This window comes from Caretta caretta, chromosome 1 (genome assembly GCF_965140235.1).
Source record: "Caretta caretta isolate rCarCar2 chromosome 1, rCarCar1.hap1, whole genome shotgun sequence".
NCBI lineage: Eukaryota > Metazoa > Chordata > Testudines > Cheloniidae > Caretta > Caretta caretta.
In genome coordinates, this window is record NC_134206.1 from 280,820,434 (window position 1) to 280,841,779 (window position 21,346).

The 21,346-nt window shown below is 37.9% G+C and overlaps 1 protein-coding gene across 13 annotated transcripts in view; it reads right to left on the reverse strand.

The window, feature by feature from the left end:
* PTPRQ (protein tyrosine phosphatase receptor type Q) overlaps nucleotides 1-21,346 on the reverse strand; it is a 208,856-nt gene that overhangs the window by 56,948 nt on the left and 130,562 nt on the right. For 12 of the 13 annotated variants that reach the window (XR_012666450.1, XR_012666451.1, XM_075124328.1 and 9 more), the window contains 2 exons: nucleotides 17,101-17,370; nucleotides 4,969-5,301 (listed from right to left, as the gene is read on the reverse strand). Coding sequence is in view for 11 of the 13 variants with exons in the window: in XM_075124328.1 (XP_074980429.1) it covers nucleotides 4,969-5,301; nucleotides 17,101-17,370 (603 nt within the window). In the remaining 2 variants the exon portion in view is untranslated. The remainder of the gene's footprint in view (nucleotides 1-4,968; nucleotides 5,302-17,100; nucleotides 17,371-21,346) is intronic. The other variant, XM_075124332.1, reaches the window with a different exon arrangement.

Sequence of the window (21,346 nt, forward strand, 5' to 3'; positions counted from 1 at the left end):
TGGCTACAAATATGTACACAGGTCCAAGAATTTAAATAGGAATTCCTGCAGTTTTAAAGGCAAACAGAATACATATTAACTTTGGAGTAAAAGGTACTGCAATGATGGTAATGGTAGTGAGACTCTCCATTTAATTACCCACAGTATATTCAGATGATTAAACATTTGTCTGTTAGATACTGCTGCACTAGTACAAATATTCACAAAATTCACATTTTACTATAACAATGGATAGATACAAAGAAATTGAATTGAGAATTTAGAATGCATTTTATGTAAATTCTTTTATGAATATTACATCTCTATAAACTTCGAGAACTATTAGGTCCAGAGTTTGTGTGTAAATATTGTAAATAGTGCTTGGGTCTGAGAATAATGACTATCATGTTTTGTCTGAGCCTGAGAGAAATAAAAATTACTGCAAATCAAATTATGCGCAAAGAAAGATCCTTTGAGTGTTATTTCACAACCAAGGTTACTTTACATTCCCAAAGGACACATCTAATAGAGCTATTGCTTGAAAACCAGAAACACTGGGTTAAATTCTGCCCTCAGGTGAGCCCATTCAACTCTAATTGATTTCTATGTGCAAAATCTTCAGCTATTTTACATAGCAGTAAGAAGCCCTTACACTCCAAAAAGCTGTTTAACATGGCTGTGCATCAGCAGACTCACCCAGAGGATGTTTGATTTAGTCCAATAGGGGAAGAAGAGGAGATCTATACCTGTTCTGTGCAGAGTTTCCCTGAATAGTCTTATGGTGCACCCTGAACCTCTCTCTTGCTGCTGGTACATGGGGACTCCTAATAGCATTATTATATACCTAGGACTGCAGTAACCCCGGCAAAGGAGAGATAGTGGAACGGGGGAAAGGTTCCTCAAACATTTTTTAAGTACAAAAAATGCCCAGCTGGCCAGAGCTGTAAGAGTTGATTGAGGTCGCAGGAGACAGGTCTCTTCCACAGATCCATGATTGCCAAGGAGGGATCTTAGCTCTGATGGGACATGTCTCAGCTTCCAGATGGATAACCGTCTTTGACATGGCCCGTTCATTTTCTCCTCAGATCATTACCATTAAGCCATGGAAAACTCCAACCCTTGCTAGGATGGCAGAAAGACATTGCTCTTGCTCAGTAATTTCATTGCCCATGTAAAAAGAAAAGGAGTACTTGTGGCACCTTAGAGACTAACCAATTTATTTGAGCATGAGCTTTCGTGAGCTACAGCTCTAACACGGCTGTTCCTCTGAAACCTGTCATTGCCCATGTAATCATAGTCCTATATGGAAGTCAGACTGGATGGGGCCACAGACCCTGTCCTTGGAGTGGGGTAGGGCAGTTACCTAAATGTGGCTGACCATCTCAGAGGAGGTTCTTCCCACCCCTGTCAGTATGTGGCTGCTATAACTGCAGAGCACTGGCCAACCACAGCTTTGTACTGAGAAGGGCTAGTGGAAATTTTACAAATTTTTGAAAATGTTCAGGTAGGTTTGTTGCTGCTTTTAACCAGCTATAGAATTTCCAAATTTTGACTGATTGAATTGATTTTGGTGGATTTTTTTCCCTTTGTTTTTCTATTGGCTCTAGTTCCAAGGAAGCTACTGGGCCTAGGACAACAGTTGTGTGTTTTATTACACTGTTCCACTTTTTGGTTTAAATGAGAATATTAATTATTTGAATGTGCTACACTGACTACTTTGTTCTTTTGAAAGCACAAGCATCCAGTTTTTCCAGACAATAGTTTAGAAATGGCTATATCTTCTATTCTATGTATAAGGCATGGCAACATAGTTTACTATTGTAGAGGCAGAAAAGAATCATGCCAGGTCATCTGTACAGATAAAATAAAAAGACATTCATTATCCCTACACAGAATATTCTGTTTATACCCTATTTTATTTGTAGGCTAACTAGCATACCAAGTTAGTTACACAACACCCACTGTCCATTATTACAGCTGAATGGGGGTAAGTGACATCAGCATCTGGCCCCATATTTCTACGTTGTATAATTTTTTTTAAAACTTACACTTCATAATCAGGCTTTCTGATCGTAGCTTACTGCACAGGTTGCAAAAGCCCGTCTGAAAATTCCACAGGTAACTACATTTGTTCAGCACCAGTTCAGAATGTTGACAGCTCTCAGTGAATATTATACTTGTTTAATTGGGTTATAAGTGTGAAATACCTGCCAATGGTTTCCAAAAACTTGTACAATTAAATCTCATATTGTTGAATTCATTACTGTATACTAGATTTTACTATTTACTCCAGGTATCAGACAAATAGATTTATACATTTAAAATTATGAAAGGCAAATATTCTATGTGTAGAAATCTGACATAACTTTAAAAAGAAAAATGGAGGCTACATCTTAAGAAATATGTCTCATTTGTTAGATGTATTTGGGTATGGAACAGACCTGCAGAGAAGTTTTTGAAACTCCATTGCTTAGCACTTTTAAAACTAGACTAGATAAAAGAAGGAGAATCTACTGCTGGGAACAGTATTTGAATTGAAGTGCAAATTGACTGGCAAGTCCAGCAAGTCTTTTCTTCCATCTATAAGTTCCATGATAACCACACTACCTGGAACTGTTTAGAAACTTAACCCTTTCTTAAATCATTGAACACTGTTACTGAGGAAATCTAAAAGATATTTTCTCCAGTGCTTTTATTTTAAATCCTCTTCCCCACCCCACAATTTGAAAGTAAAAGAGCCCTAAACTCAGCAGCTGTTTTAGGAAACTGGAACTTGCATTTCTCAGCAGGCAGACAGCAGCTGAGATCTATAAGTGAGAAATCTTCTTCAGAGTTGTTAGCTACCAGCAGTTTTTCCTACTCAGTTTCTGCAGAAACATAGGCTGTAGGTTTGTTTTTTTAAAAAGCTTTAATCTCTTTATCTTGGACTATATCATGCCATCAATTTATAGGCAGAATTTCCCATTAAAATCAATAGTGAGTTCTACTTAAAAAATCAATGCAAAATATGATTCTATTTTTGCCGATCTGGTTTCTGTGGAAACAGGAGAAGGTATGGGAAACAGAAGCCAACAGCTGAAATATTATAAATATAATATGCCACTGTCATTGCTTTGCTCTGTGTGTGTGTGTGTGTATGTGTAAACAATTGCATATAGGCTCTGATCTTGCAAACTTGTTTAACTTGTATACTTGCTTAACTTTACGAATGCAAAGGAGAGGAAGGATGGTGGTTCCGGTGCTTATCTGAGATGTAGGAGACTTTGGTTAATTTTCTACTCCTCCATAGATTTCCTGTGAAACCTCAAGCAAGTCGCTTAGTCTCTCTGTGCCTCAGCTCCCCATCTATAAAATGGGGATGATGGGATTTCCTTACATCACAGCTGTGTAAATTCACTGGTGTATGTGAGGGTGCAGAAGTATTACCTAATGAGCACCATATAAAAGTCCTCTGCATTCAGATACCATGACAATGTTCATGCTATAAAGATATGACTAGAATAGATACAGTGGTGACTGAGCAATCCACTTTCCATGGCCAGTTAAGTACTTGGCACCTCTGCTAAGACTTCTAATTCTGGTATTGTTTTGTGATGTAGACAGATCATTAAAAACAGTGCTGAAATCAACTCATTTCACACAGACCAAAAAACAGCTATCAAAATTGTACTACTGACCTGAGCTGGATCTAAATCAGTGAACCAGATGTGCAAGGGCACATATCCCAATACCAGTCCTCTGAAACATTCATACCTTGTGTAGCGGGGCAGTTACCCTGCTCCTGAGGGAAAAGGCTAGGCTGATTGGGGAAGCAGCTGCAGCTGGGGCCAAGCCCCCATCAGGCCACAGCTAGCCCTATAAAAGGGCTGCTAGGCAGGCACTAGATCATTCTCTCCAGTGGGAGGGAGATGGACCTGGCTGCTTGGGGGCAGGGGCAGGTTGAGCTGGCGAGCTCAGACCTGGCGAGCTCCCAGGCTGCGGCCTGATAGAAAGGCCAAAGCAGGTACTGGGCTGCAGGGAAAGGCAGCAGCTCCAAACCCTCCTTGCTGATGATGAGTGGTTTACAGACTGCAGTCTGCCCCAGTGAGCAGGGGCTAGATGGTGACTGGCAGTAGCCACGGAGGCAAGATGGGGGTAGAGGGTGGGGGTCCCCTGGGTGGGGAGACCCAGATTGTGGGTTACTGCTCGGGCAGAACCCCAAGGTAAGGGGCACTGGGGTCCGGGAGGGACACGGGGGCCAGCGGCAGGTGAGACACTGCCCTGCAGAGGGCCCTCTGGGCTGGAAGAGCTAATTCCCAGGACAACCAGCAGGAGGTACCATGCCGGTGAGCATCACCTCACTACACCTTGCTCCACCAAAAATACCTGTCTTTTTTTTTTTTTTATTAATAATGTTGTTTTATAAGCATAGCTGTCTGCACAAACTAGTTGTATCCTAAAATCTGCAGGTGCATCTTGTACAGCAGCACTTAAGAGCTCTTCCATGAAATTTAAAGCATATGATATTGACAAGAAATCTAGCTCCTTAGCTGGTGGCTGCTCTTTATGCTCCCCTAATAGAGAAAGTGTTTCACTAGTCTAATGTGTTTCATCAGTCTAACAGCAAAGTTTTAAATTAGTGATGGTTTTTAGAGCATGTGTGTTTTAATTGACCCCACACCACTTACCTAGAAATGGAAACTGCAGAAATCTGACTTGTGAATTTCAGCAGAGGACTCTGGCTGAGAAATTAAATTGCCATTTTGTAAATAGTAAGATGGAATCTAGCATCGAACAGGCTCTTCCTTTTTGAATTACTTTAACTATGAATAAGTAATATTTTAAAATAGGGGAAATATATTAAAGTTGCAAAATTACAACAAATTCTTCTTTGCTTCACAATTGCTATAGCTTTATGAAGAAACATTATAACCTCTGACTACGTTTGCATATCTAGCTAGACTCAATTTCAGTATAGAAATACGAGGTATGACAGTCATCCTTACTTACAGCCAGGCAGAGTTTGTGTAGAAATCCAAGGCGAAGTGTTGCCATAACCAGCATTTGTACTAGCAGCAACTTTAAACCTATACCATCTGAATTTTTTTAGTTCACGTACTATCTCCTCCATATAGTCATCAACACCAGTTTCATAGGAATATTGATCCTTCTCATATTCAATACATTCATTGTTTTCCCAGTCACTGCAGTGGATGGACCGCAGCTGTGTAGTAATCTTGTAGTTTTGAAAGTAGCCAAGGATAGTATGTGGGGTTCTCCATGCCAAAGTCACACTTGTTGATTGGATGTTGGAAAAAGCAACGTCTCTGGGAGCACTGGGGACTAGAAATTAAAACACATTTTCAATTTAACATATAGTATCTTAACTTGAATGACAAGTAGTTTTAACTACCTTCCATTTATTCATAGTTAAAAAAACTATTTTTAATAAGTATGTCTAATGATAAAGAATACAATTTCATATGATCAATTGAGAGTCTGTCTAGTCTCTTGCTAAATATACTACACATTATCAGCCTGATTCTCCTCTGACTTACATTGTTGTAAATAAGGAGTAATTCCACCAATATAAACGCAGTCACACACATCAGTGAAAGTGAGAGGAAAACCAGGCCCTATATATACCTACATATGGCACACACTTAGTATAGCTTTTGGGTTAAAGAAAAATACTTCTGACTGAGGCATGCAAGGGCAGCTAGGAGGAGAGGTAACATTGCTGTTGCTATACTCGGAACCATGCCTCGTCTTGGGGAAGGAATATTAAGCAAAGTTATTTTTGCCCTAACCTCAGCATCTTTTACTGCTGTTGCTAACTGGGATTCCTCTCCTCTCACTCTGAAATCTTGAATTGCCTCCCACGGTCTTGGTAATGCATGCAATCTTCAGGCAAAATTTCAAGGATTCATAAGCATTTTGTTTTACTTTCAGTACATAAACACCTACTGTGTGTGTGTATATATATATATACACACACACACAAGCAGCTCAGTTTTCCAACATTTGGTGCTGTTCAGCAAACAAGAAATAACTGCAATTAAAAACAAAAATTCAGGAACAAGAAAAAGCAATGTAAAAAAGAAACTCCCAACTTTGTGTGTTCCTTTTATCTATAGACACATATATGTGAACACACATGTAGATATATAAATGTGCATGTACACAACAGCATGCCACATCTATATTAAGCCAACAGTGTACTTGTCAGATCTCTCAAACTGGATATGTGACATATGGTTTTGTACAGGATCATATAGTCACACACCAAGCTAATATTATCTCAAAGATTCTCTGTAAGATTATACTACCATTCTCTGGTAGCAGAAACTGCCACAAGAAATCTCCTCAAAAATCCTTCCATGTACCTGCCTTACGTGTTTTGAAATCTTCAGGGGAAAAAACATTATTGGTAAAACAAAAATCCATTATCTATCCTAATACTGATAACTAAGCAGCATGGATACTTAAATAAGGAACAAAAAATCCCAGGATATTCATTCTGGAACAAAAATGTTCCCAATGGCTTTTGAAGACTTCTGGGAATATCTGAACCTTTGATTCTGTCTAACAGTTCACCTTTCAACAATATAACATCCTAATGTTACAAACCTTTGTCTCCCCCATAAATATGAATACTTTGGAATGACTGACTTGTAAGAATAAAATCTTGACAGAATGGGAGAGGAGTAGCAGCTCAAGAAAACAAAGGAATGAATACCAGCAAAGTGCAAACAGCAATTGTCTGGCTATACTGAAAGGACAAGAGACATTTGACATGAGTTTAATCAGGCCGAAACTTTATTATTAGATGTCTGGGGCTACCCAGCAGATAAAAATGTACAGTGCAGGTAACCCTATGTTTATTCTGTAATTACCGGTGGGTCTTTTACCATCCACGCCCCCCATGTAAGAGGGTTAAGGTGGGCTATAAGAATGGGGGGTTGGCTTCCTGCTGTACCAATCATAGGAGTCCCCAACTGCCCCCATTCGTTCCTTTTCCAAGCCATTTATCTGGTCACTGTATACCTCACCTATGGAGTATCTGCACTGGACATCCACCTTACACTTAAATAATGAGTTGCAACATACAGCCTACCGCCCTTCATGTCATGCATGAACAAAGCTCTTCCTGAACCCGCTGTGGGGAAGGCAAATAAACCCCAACTGCACCCACACCAATATGGTGGTAGGGGGAAAATTCCTTCCCAGCCCCCCTAAAAAAGGGGCAGCTAACATAATGCCCACAGCAGGTCTTGACCAAACCTGGTATTTTACCATCTAGAGGGCAGGGAGGGTGGGTCATGCCTCAGCCTGCTCCTTTTAAAAGGGAAGCTACAGCCGCAGAGCTGCCCCTTTTAAACCCTGCATTCCTAGGGGATGAGTCAGCGACCATGCTGACCCATTGCAGTAGTTTTCATCTCCCCACCCCTGCCATAAAGCACTCTTCCCTTCATTCAGCCAGCCAGCCAAATACCCCCTGCTTAAAGTGCAGTGCAGTCATTCAAGCCAACAAGCATTTAAACAAAAATCATTTTCTGGCCATGGTAATTTTCTTATTTAATCTTTTTACCTGTATAATTTAGTGCTATTGTCAAAATCCTGGCCCCACTGAATCATGTGGCAGCAGGCAACAATATCAGTCCCTGCATTTCTAACGAGGAGGGGAGAGGCAAAGAAGAAGGTATGGCCCCGCCCAACCCCCCTATATTCCAGCCAGCAGATCTGACTGGCCTTGCAGGGGAGAGCATGCTGCACCCCCTGAAGGGTGCAGGGTGATGCCCTGAAAGCATAATTAAGTCCAATAATATAGCAGTAATAATGAAAAAGACATTTCATGGTTTGAGTAAACTGCAAATTAAATATATTTCAAGGAAGATAATACCCTTGACCTAAAACACTAGATCAAAATTGCCTCTTTGATGGAATAAATCTTTTCAGATACCCAGGGTGATAGGCACCTTAGATATACACTGCAGTAGATAGATATTTTATACTGTAACACAGTATCTTTCATTTTTATTTCATCTTATTTCCAATTTACCAAGGGCCTGTTTCAGTAGAAAATTTGTCTAGTTTCTGCCCTGCAAAATAAAGTGTAAGACAGTGGAAAACACAGAAAATTAATTTTCTGCCGCAATGCCTAAACAGTCGATTAAAATGGAATTGGATCCTTAAATGTTAGTTAAAAAGTCTAATTCATTTTAATCTCATCGAATACACTGAAATGGGCAAATCACATATAAATGTCATTTTCGCTTAGAATAAATGAAAAGATGCTGAGTCCTGAGCACATCAAAAAGAGAATGCAGGTACTCGAAGGGCAATTACTAGTGATCAGCAGCGACACTCCAGGGTACAGTACCTTCTGCTTTGATGAATTGCACATTCAACTAGACAACTTCAAGACAACTACACTATTGGGTTACAGATACAAACAGGATTATAGTTACTTTAGCATGGAGAATCAGATTTTCATTCTTCAAGAATGACTAAAATTCCCCAAACTTTTTCAATCCACAGATGGTACTAATTTGAACAAACCATTCCATGCCTCCTAAAGTAATCATTCAGCTTGTTTAAATTTTCTAAACATGATTCAACTATGAAGTGATCAACGTTCACAGTAAAATTATTTCAGATAACAAATTGCATTATTCAGGAATTATCCTTTATGATCTGATGCTTTCACTGGAGATGCAACAAAGGTCTGCATATATACCCCCATAGACATGTTTCTGTTTTAATACACATCTAAATGTAATTGTATTAACCTTCACTAGCCTCCAGAAAGCCACTATATAAATAAAAAGCAAGAAAAGGATGTTAGTTTTGGTATACATTGGGACATTAACTGTCCAGAGTTGTGTTCTGACCAGCTGGTTAGACCTTTGATGCTAATCTCATGTTTAAATCCCCCAAGACATCACAAGCCTCATTATAACGTGATCAATCTATTTAAGTATTTGCCTAATAAAAATATTCTTTCCTGATTATATTTTTTTCATTATAACACAATAAGGAGTATGGAGCAGTCTAAAATATAAAGGATTTGTTTTCATTCTATTTAGCTTTTGAATTCATAACCATGAAACAGAGGACAGGGGTGCTGGAACAATTGTTATACTGGGGTGCTGACAGCCATTGAACCAAACTGTGAACTCTGTATATAAGGGAAACCACTTACCATCTATCAGCACCCCCACCATCCCTAGTTTCAATAACTATGTCAGAGGAGCTTGCTGACTGTGAACTCAGCATCTGCACTGGTGCAGGGATGAGGAATTTCTAAGCAGTGTTTAAAGGTGGCCAAACTTCAAAGCCAAGCACCAAGTCCCCTAAACTCCCTACTCTCACCTGGCTGTGATGCTAATCAGGAGCCCCAAAGCCTATGGACTGCTTTCAGGTTAAGCTTTTATTTAAGAACCTAAGTCGAAGCAAATTCCAGATGCAACAAGCACCTGAATGTGAATCAAACATTCACAGAGTGAGGGAGGCAAAGGAACTGGGCTCATGGATATGGTATACAAAGCTAGGCCAAACTGAAGAGACAGGCAGGTGAGTTTTGCAGCAAAAATTCTATTCATCATGCTGACACAAGGGCAGTAAAGGACAAAAAAAAAATCCAATCTGCTGAGAAAGGAAAGAAGATGGGTCTGACTGTAGAGGTTGCTGAAAAGGATGGGGAAAGAAAAAAAAGTAATGTGATATGCCTAGTTCCTAACTAAATTAATGAAAAGAAATCTGCCTTCAGAACAGCTGCCTTTAGCAGGGAGTTTGCAGTAAAAGAATAATGGTGGCCTATAAATCTGCTGCATGGTATTAAGAGCATCAAAAGAAGTGAAGTGAAGAACCTGGAATAGATACATACTGGAATATAACAAAAAAGGAAATTAAGAAAATAAATATTTGGAGGACTTTGTATTCATAAAATTATATTTCATGGAGAATTCTTAAGGGCCAAACTGTGATACTCCTGCTTACACTGAGTAGTACTTTTCTCTACAGGTAGTTCTACTGAGGTCACTGGGATTACTCATGGTATAAGGTACCATTCAGTGTGAGTAAGGCATTGCAATCTGGCCCTAAACGGTGATATCTTCTTTTTTTTTTTTTTTGGACTGGATGCTAATTTGCGGACATAAAAATATAAAAAAAAAAGTTAGCTTTTATTTTTTCCCATGATTTTGTCGCTGATCTGATATTATGGACCAGATTTTTAAGAGTTCAACCCTCATGGCTAAGGTCAGATTTTGAAAAGACCTCAACACATTGGCTGATAAGCTCTTTTGAAAATCTAGTCCTTGTTTAGCTGCCTAAGTGAGAGCTGAACTCTTAGGAAAATCTGTCCCCAATTGTGGATTCTGAGCACTTGAAAATTTAGGCCTACAGGCCTAATAATATTTCCACTGAAATCAATTGGAATATATCATAGGAGAAGGATCATACCCTTCATTTAATATGCTCACTCAAGAATACAGTATGAAAGGTTTGAGAATTACATACAGAGGAGGAATGGATTTCCTGAACTGTAAAACACACACAGTGGATCTAGTCCTGTAAAAATGGTTATTGCCCTCAACACTCATTTATTTCAATGGGTATTGAGAATGCTCATCATTTCAAAGGGTTGGGCCATTATAGTAAGCAACATATGTTGGACACTTACTTTTAAACAAGTAATGCATGCGAACTTTTGCAAACTTTTTCTAATTTAGCTCTGCACACATTTTGTCACCATTTTTCACCCAGTTAATCCAGCACTGAGGGTGTGTGTGTGTGTGTGAGATTATTTTTTTTTAAAGATAAAGCTTCTTTATTTGACTTGTGCTATGGAATTCCCTAGTAAGTAGAAATAGTAGAAATCCCTGAAGAGTAATTGGTATTGTAAAATTCCCTACTGGTTTTGATTTATCTGCTTAAAGGAAAAGAATCAATGAAATTTATTTTGACCTTCCATAATAAAGAAAAAATCTAAAGCTGTAGCAGCAAAGAATTCACCATGTTTGTTAGGTCAGGTGAACAAGCAACTGAGAACCCATTAACTTTATCTTGTAGTTAGACACATCTGATAATGGGTGAATCACAAATTAATACATAATAATAATGTACTGAGCACATGTAAGTATGGGAACCAAATGAACTTCTGTAACAGAAGGAACTCTTCAGAAATCATTGTCATGATCTCACTCTGCAATTATTTGAATGCGTTATATTTTAAGAAAATCATGGAAGCTACCAGATTGCCAGCAGTGAGTGATTAAGTCTTTTTTTCCATTATGGGACAAACCCTGCTCTTGTTTAAAGTGGCAGCAAGGGAAAAAGAAGCCCCTTCATCTCACATGTGGGTGCGCTACACCAGGCTGACATATCACATAATACTTTTTTCATTCCACTAGTATCTCAGGATGGTGTTAAACAGCAGCTACTAAAGCTAGACATTTTTAATCAGCAGATCCAGATAATTTACATCAAGTGTTTTAAAGGAGCTGGCTGAGGAGCTCACTGGACTGCTAATGTTGACTTTCAATACATCTTGGAATACTGGGGAAGTTCCAGGAGACTGGAAGAAAATTAATGATGTGCAAATATTTTAAAAGGGTAAATGGGATGACATGTGTAATTATAGGCCTGTCAGTCTGACATTGATCCCAGTCAAGATAATGGAGCACCTGATATGGGATTTGATTAATAAAGAATTAAATGAGGGTAATATAATTAATACCAATCACCATGGGTTTATGGAAACAAGATCCTGTTAAACTAACTTGAGTTTTTTATGAGATTACAAGTTTGATAAAGGTAATAGTGTTGACGTATACTAAGATTCTGTGAAGCATTTGACTTGGTACTGCATGACATTTTGATTTAAAAAGCTAGAAAAGATATAAAATTAACATGGCACATATAAAATGGAGTAAAATCTAGCTAACTGATAGGTCTCAAAATGTCATTGTAAACAGGATATCTCATTGAATGATATATTTCTAGTTGGGTCTTGCAAGGATCAATTGCTTGGTAAGATGGGCTCATGCAAACAATGTGTGTTTTAATATGGCTAAATATAAATGTATAATCTAGGAACAAAGAAAGTAAACCACACTTACAGGATGGGCGACTCTATCCTGGGAAGCAGTGACTCTGAAAAAGACTTAAGGGTTGTGATGGATAATCAGCTGAATATGACCTCCCAGTGCAACAATGTGGAGAAAAGGGCTAATGTAAACCTGGGATGCACACAAATGGGAATCACAGGTAGGAGCAGAGAGGCTATTTTACCTCTGCATTTGGCACTGGTATGACCACTGCTAGAATACTGTGTCCAGTTCTGGTATCCACACTTCAAGAACGATGTTTATAATTTGGAGAGGGTTGAGAGAAGAGCCAAGAGAATGATTAAAGGGTTAGAAAACATGCCTTATAGAGATAGACTCAAGGATTTCAATCTATTTAGCTTAACAAAAAGAAGGTTAAGGGGTGGTTAAGGTTAAGTCTGTAAGTACCTACAGGGGAAAACAAATATTTAATAATGGGCTCTTCAATCTAGCAGATAAAGATTTAACATGATCCAATTGCTGAAAGTTGAAGTTAGATATATTCAGAATGGAAATAAGGCATAAATTTTTAATGGTGGCAATAATTAACTTACCCAGGGTCCATGGTGGATTCTCCAACACTGAATTTTGAAATAAAGAGTGGATGCTTTTCTTAAAATATTCTGTAGGAACTATTTTGGGGAAGTTCTATTGTCTGTGTTATACAGGACATCAGATTAAATGATCACAATGGTCCCTTTTGGCCTTTGAAACTATGAATCTATGAAGAAGAAAGAATAGGATCTCTTGGGGGCAGGGGCTGTCATTTACTATATATGTATGAACAGCACCTAGCATAATAGGATCCTGACCTGGTTGATGACCCTACATGCTAACGCAATATAAATATTAAATAATACTAGGAGACAGTAAGGAAAATTACACCGTGCACCACAACACTGAAAATAGAGCCTGGCAAACTAACTTGATATTTTTTCTTCATGCTGAAAATAGTATGTTTAATTTAGTGTGTGTGTGTGTGTGTCTAAGAAACAGTGAGCATGGACTGAGTAAAATATAAAATTTACAAATGAAACATAATAGCAGTTTCTATTTTTAATTGTTCAACATTTTGGAATTAAAAATGGTACTTTAATATACTTAATTTTTATTTGCAAATGACTATTAAATTTATCCTAGACGCTAGAGTTTGGTAAACTTGGACAGGTTTAAAATAGAGAGTCTTTTAGAGAACATTTTCTTACCAGTTTAAGGCAGTTTTTGTCCTCTGAAAATTCACCCAACCCTAATGAAATCCCATTATAATATGTATCTTTCCTTGGATATAATCTAAGGATAGTTATTCAGTCCTAAAATCTTGCTATATTATCTTTCATATCCTATATAAAATATTTAAACACAAAGTAATGTAACTACCACAGAGTTCATCATTTTTTGTGGGTCATAACATACTCTACCCTGGTACAAGTGGTTTACCATGACAGCAGAGCTAGATTAGACACCAAACATTAATCTCCCCATAAATTTAATCTTCATGATCCATGTTTAGTAATACCCAGATATGAACAAGTTTACGTAAAATAAAATAAAATAGTCTTTGCAAGGAATGTAAAGGTCAGACACTATGCAATGAGACACTGAACCAAATTTGATTTCACTTTATGTCAAAAATAAATGCATTGTCAGTGACTCAGTGCTGGCTATGTATTCTGTAACTAATCTTAGACCACCATAAATAAGAAGCTGACAACAGCTATAAAACTGTTTCCATTCCCTACCATGAATCTTCGATTCCTAGTAGCCACTCATCAGAAAACAATTCCTGTGAACACACAGTTAAGAAGATATTGTCCTAATAACCAGTTTGTTGTAAATATGACTAAATGCTAAAATTTAAACCAAATGTTAAACAACACGAGTCTGAGCTACAGTTCTTTTAGAGCAATAATCCATATTTTGTAGTTTTAGGGCCTAGTCCTGCAGCCCTTACTTGGGCAAATATCCCATTAATAATGCACATGGTATTCCAAAATAAATCAAATTTGGGTTTAAAAAAGCAATGTCTTCAGGTAAAATTATAGCTAGTGTAGGCCCTGATAGAGTAAAGCAGATAAGCACTGGCTTATATCTATCAGAATTCAACACGACATTTAAGATCATGCCTCACTTTAAGCATGTGTTTAAATCTTATTGACTGCTTGAGGACTTGAGCACATGCATAAAATTAAGAATGTGCTTAAGTGCTTTGCTGAATCAGGGCATGAAGGGGTTGGTGATCACTTCACCCTTGGTCCATCAGACTCCAGATTAGAAAACTTTCAATAAAATAATGCAAGATGCTATTTCCCGAGGTTTTTCCAGGTGGAAGATTTTTGAGGGGCTGAGTAGGGCTGAATGGCAAAGGATGGAGGGAGAGAAGTTTAAGTTTACTGTGATGGACTGGAAGTTCCTTTTATTTTCAATTTGATCTATGGAGTTTTTGAATGCATGCATAATTAATATTCTGCACCTCAAATGTTGGACAGGCACTTTTGTAAACATAACTAATAAAATAAACATTTTTTCCAAGAATAAAAATTTGAAAAATATACTAAAATGGGGGTTGCAAAGCTAAATGAGTTTTCAGGCATGCTCTGTCATTCCAATGAAATAAATACCTAACCAACATGTAACATTACATGGTGCTACATTGAAATCTATAAATTAATTGATTTTTTCCAATAATACAAAAGATGCAGAGAAAACATTATGCCCAAATAAATGAGGAAAATATCTCAAATTATATCAGTCAAAGAATAAAATAATGGACTACATTCCAATATCCTATCATACATAGGGTTACCAGATAGAAACAGAAACAACGGGACAGGGGGTGGAGGGTAATAGGCGCTTATATAAGAAAAAGTCCCCAAAAAAGGGACTGTCCCTTTAAAAACGGGGCATCTGGTCACCCGAATCATATACCCTTTTAAAATAAATTCACACTGGTATGATGGGGGAGCACCTCTTAAAGGTCATCATTCAATTGAAGTCAATGGGAATATTTCTATTGACTTCAGCGGGAGTTGGATTGAAACTGTAAATTCTCTAAATCTGTATTTTCCAAGTAAATTAGGTAACCTTATTCACTGTAGATCAGTTACGTAACAGCTCTTTACTCTGGGAATAATTTCTATCGCAATCCCAATGTATCCAATATTTTAACTGTTCATAAAGATCTGTTAAATAGTTTGAATACAATTTTCAGTTTTTTGGTGGTTTATGGACTGTTCACTTCAAATATTCACTATTCATCATTCACAACTAAGTTATGTGGAAGTGTTGCCTCATTTTTGATTGGATAACTGAAATATTTACATGCAAACTAGTAACAATTACTGAGAAATAAATAACAAGTAGCAGATATTCTTCCTCAGATACAAATATGCTTGTTTTCATGTGAATACAGTAGTCCTACGCAGTACAGAGATGTCCCCATACAGAACAAAATAAAAGGCATGAGTATGTTCACAAATAACAGACGAAAACGTACACAAGTATGGTTGAACTGAACAGCCAAATCAGAATCTGAACGAATCTTCATTAATGCTGTTTAGTCAGTATTCTTCCAGCTATAACTCCAATTATCGGCCCTTTCAACATTCAAGTGTCATTAAAGGCATCCCATTTTACAAATTCTCCCTAGATACTTTTTGTTTCTTTGCGATAAAATCAACCCAACATTTTATATTTCTTAGATGGAACATTAAGTAAAAATAGGTAGAGCTCCCAGGTCCATACAACAAGAGATGACAAAATAAAGAGGAATTTGTTAAACTTCTGGCAAATCAGACTTTAATAGATCTCTCCACCGATTTTTGTATTTCCTTTATGTCTGCCTAAGAATTAGAAAGTCCCTTACTAGAAGCTTTTCTTGAACTATCAGAGCTGGACAAACTACATTTCACGTCTTTAATATTCAGGCAGAATTTATGAAGATCCAAGCTGGGTACCAACCCTGCATCCCTCACATGCATAAAATAGCCCCATTTACCTCAACTTGAAGAAAAATGTTACACTACAATATACTTTCAAATATACCCCCACTAGTAATGTAAGCAAGAATTTCTGATATGACATTAACACCATACTTACCTGACTTATTATTTATGAAAGACAATTAGATAGATAGTTCTTATTAACAGAGAGAAACTAATAATAAGAACTCATTAAAACACATATTACTTATTTCAGAGATGAGAGAGAAAAACGTATTCCAACTGGGAATGAGTTTATATGTTTCTGGATGTATCCAGGCCTTTCAAGGCTGGAGAGGCAAAATTAAAGCTCCCGTTCATGCAAGTAGTGCCACTGAAAAAGTAGCCCCATTATTAAATATGTAATAGTAAAAGGAAGTGTGAAGATAACCTCTTTATTAAAAAGGCACAGGGATTAATTCCCCTAAACTGTCTATATGGTTGCCATCTTTTCCCCTGTTAAAAAGTTCATTTCAATGGTAGATTAAGATGACAAACATTGGAGGAAGTTAAATGATTTTATTGATTAACAACCTCTGAATGATAGCACTTCTAATGAGTGAATTAGCAGTATTGGCTACTTAACATTAAAACAAAGGATGTCTCTGGCAGAAATACCACTATCTCATACAAAACCTTCCCAGTAATAATATTCAATAGGTGAGGTCACTAGCAAAAGGGTGAAAATATATCCAATCTAGCTATAAGCCAATGCATACCAGGACTGGGTGATAAAGTATGAATAAAATAAGAACTCAAACTTAACATGGCAAGAACGTAACTTTTAATTTGTACTTCCAAGTCCCACTGACTTTCTCCACTGGCTATTCCATGATAAACTCTGTCCCTTGGGAACACAATCAAGGACATTTTAAGAGAGGGGTTGGAAAGCAGGCCCCATTTCTCACCATCTGATAGTAGATTTAAACTGTGATTATACTTGACTAGGGAAAGGATTGGGATGCTGTAGTAAATGTAAGAACAGCATCACTGATCTAAATATTCAATTGTCATTTAAATTAAAGTAAAATTTTAAATCCAAAAATTGTTACCTTTTTCTGGAAATGTGCTGGCATTGCATATCTGTTCTTTTCCTTCACCAGCAGATGTTGCAGCTTTTATTTTAAATTGGTAAGAAATATTTGATAGCAGATCTCTGAAAGTATGCACCTTATCATAATCAGAAATGCTTGTAGAATTCCTTTCAAATATTATGATGTAATGTGTAATCACTCCATTTGACCTAGAAGGTGGGTCCCAGTGCACTAGAATTGACTGCCAACTTGTTGCAGTACACTGAACATTCTGGACAACATCTGGAGCTTAAAAGATACCCATGCACCAAAGGTTAACATTTCCAAACAATCAAAAAGGGTGATCACGTAGTATACTCAGAGATGTAGGCATAACGTTTATAATAAGGGTCAGGCATTCCAATGTCAGATAAATTAATATTGTAATAAGAACACTGGGGTAGAAGTGTTTTAAATGAAGAGATGTCCTTGATTATATTTTATAGAAGCTTTATTTCCAGTAATTATGAACTTTACTGAAGCAGTGCTTGAAATGAAAAAAAGAGTGATAGTACATTATATTTCCTAAAACTAATGATATGCTCCAACTTCCCTTTTCCCTTCTCTCTCCCATTTACACCCACATTTCCTCCCATTTTTTCTAATCAGCAGCACAGAAGAACGTATGCAGTAATGTGAAACTGATACACTCCAAAAGAAAATTTTACTTATCCTTTAGCTTTCCTTCTCTCATTTAGTGTACCCTATGGTTGGTAATCCTTACAGTAGTGTTGCATCCTGCCCAGGAGTTTTGGGGGAGTCTTCAAAGATGTCACTCATAGGCAGCAGTTACCTTATTGGTCCCACCCTTTTGCTTTCCCCACAAGATGAATTCTTGTAAAGCTTCCTGGGCAGCTCATCAAATTTCATAGGTAAAAACAGTATTATATTTAACATGAAAACAAACAACTGGCTCCAACTTATGGAACAACTGATTAAATTTTCCCAGGGAAAGTCAGATTGTGGGATGTATTAACTAAGAGAAAAGAATCAACAGGAAAAGGTGGGGGTTTTTTCTCTCTCTTTAGTGAAGCCATGTCCAGTTATCCATACAGTGGGGAACTGACTAGCATCAATGTCCCAGAAATAGAAGGAAACATACTAATTACTACAGGTACAGAGGAAAATGGATCTCTTTAAAAATACATACATTTCTCTCCAGAGTTTGAAGAGTACTCCTTTCAAAAGTAGCAGCTGCAGAAGAAAGGAGATCACTTTGTATTTTTAGTAAAGGCATAGGGCTGAATCCTTTACCAAGTTAGTGCCGAGTGCATTTGGGTGAGGGAAAAGCAAAAGAGCTGTTTGTGGCTCCTCAATTCTGGGACCAGTTCTATGCCATCTCAGACAGCAGAGTAGTTTACAGTAGCATCCAGGCAAGGATAAAGGGAATGTGCTGACCGGTCCCCATGTTTCAAGGACTCAGTGGGACTCTATACACAAGGTAGCACTTATAGACTGGAGTATCTTTTTATGTTGCTTGTCTGCAGTCCTGATATTGCACACCTCCATGACACAGGAACATGCTGGAAGAAGCAGGAACTTGATATGGCCAAGTGCATAAAAGCCAAACTGCAGCATGGAGCAGATTGGGAAAACCGAGACAGGAGGACTGGTCTTGTAGGAGCAAATGTGTGGCTGTGAGGGATCTGCTCATAGGAGAGTCACAAAGAAATTAAACTAGATGGCAAGAGCAGATAAAAGGTCAGGCTACTCAATGGGGAACACTGAACTGTGGGGAGATTTAAAAAAAAACTTTTTTGCTGAAGCATGGGAGAGCTGCAGTGGGGCAGAGGTGCTTCAACAGAGTGGGAATAAAATGGAGATTATTTCAGAATGGGTGTGCCTTATTCCAAATTAGTTTAAATGGAATAGGATAATTTGGAATATAGCACTCTTATTTCAGAATATGAGTGCCTACACAGAGAGTCAGTTAGGAAAAGTTAGTCCACTTTAAATTCACACCCTAACTTATTCTACATTAACTTTCATCTGTAGACTAGCCCTTAGATTCAGTGGCCAAAATTGCCAAAAAAGGGGAGGGGCCGGATGAGCCTAGGAGAAAATATGAAGAAAGAGTTTTAAAATTACTGGGTCCCACTCTAAGGGCAATGTGCCATCCAGTAGAGGCAGCCTTCTGAAAGGAGGGATGTGGGAGAGGCTATGAGGTCACTGACCAAAAGAGACAGCTTTGACGACTGCCTCTGTAGCTGCTGGGCAGGACAAAATCCTACTGTAAGGATGGGGAGACATGCAGCTGCTAAAAATATAGATGGTAACAGATGCTAAACTGTATGATACTGTACAGCCACTAGTTGGCACTGTGTGTAAGATACCTTATTTAAACCAATCTCAGACATACCTTTCAGAGTATTAAATGATCTTATAGTGAACACATCTGATGTGTATAAGCAAGCTTTCTAACCAGTCCGTTATTGATACAGAAATACATGACATGGGGTCAGGAATAAACTAAGAACAGAAAGAGAAGGAAAATAGCAACAAAAGTTGTATACCAAAGGAACAAAGTAACAAAATGTTGAAGACAGAAGGAACAGCAACAAAGATTGCAGGATCTCATCAACATGCCACTCTTCACTGCTCCAGAGAACTTCAGCTTTGATAAATCTTCACAATGGACAGACTGGAAACAGTATTTTGCAAGATTTCAAATTGCAAACAAACTCCAAGAAGAAATTGGAGATATACCGGTATCTTCTTTAATTTATGCTATGGTGAAGCAAGCAGAGCATATCCTTACATCCTTTGAAGTTACTGAATACAGTCACAAAGATGACTATGAAAGGGTATGTTTGATGCATACTTTGTGTCTCAGAGAAATATGTTTTATGAAAGAACATGTTTTCATCTCAAGAATTCAAGAACCAGAAGAAAATATCAAATGCTTTTTAAGAGCTCTACATGCATTGGCTGAAAACTGTGATTTGGGGAATGAAAAACGAAGATATCAGCAACACTCTGGTTATTGGGTTAACAAACAAAAACCTTTCACAGCAAATACAACTGAAAAGAGATTTAACTCTAGCTACAGCTATACAGAAAGCAAAGCAGCCTCAGCTGGTGAGACCAAAATCGAAAGCAACTTGCCAAATTTGAAAAAAGAAGAAGATGTTAAAAAGGCAGCACGAGTGCTAAAAGTCATTATCATAAGATCACTAAGGCTAGGAGAGATAACTCCCAGGTTATAAGGGACAAATTCCAGCCTACATACACAAGGTGTGGAAACAGTCATGTCTCAAGAGATGATGCATCTCCAGCCAGAGGCACATGGTGTAATAAATGCATGAAATATGGACATTTTGCAGCTGTTTGCTGCACCAAAGCAGTCAGGGAGTTGACTCATATTACAAAGAATCAAGAGCCATTTCTGGGATCTACCACTTGTGATGAAACAGACCTGTCTGGAGAGTGAACGTGATTATTCATAGCAAGACTATTGACTTTAAAAGCGACTCAGGAGCTGACCTCACAGTCATCTCAGAAGGGACTTATAATCACCTTCAACTCCTCCGAGAGCTGAAGTCACCTGACACAGCTCTGACTCGCCACAGAGGTATTCTGTACTGCATGGGCCAGTTCACCACAGAAACAACTTACAAAAACAAAATCTTTGCATTCAGAGTGTATTTGATCAAAGGACCACAGACCAACTGCCTTCTCAGCCACAACGTGACAGCCATGATGAGCCTGGTGAGGGAGGTGGAAGAACTCAATGGAATATTTGGTGATATTGGACTGTTGAAACAAGATGCAGTATTAAAAAACCTTGAGACAATGCTCAACCATATAGTGTACATATATTTTACAGGATTCCTACCCATTACTTCATAAAGTGGAAGCTGAGTTATAGAGAAGGGAGCAGACTGGCATAATCGAGAAAAGCTCTAATCCAACAGCATGTGTGTCCCAATAGTACTAGTTATAAAGTAAAATGGAAAAATACAATCTGTGTGGATCTTAAAAGACTTAATGGAGCAGTTGTAAGATAAAAAAAAATATTCTCTCAACACTGGATGATGTCCCTCCCCAAAGTGAAAAGAGCTACAGTATTCTCTGAGTTGGATGCCTCAAGCAGATTCTGACAAAATCCTTTAGCCAAAGAAAGTGCTAAACTAACATTTATCACACCCTTTGAGAGATTTTGCTTTCAAAGATTACCTTTGGGGATTACCAGTGCACCTGCAATTTTCCAAAGAAAGAAGGCAGA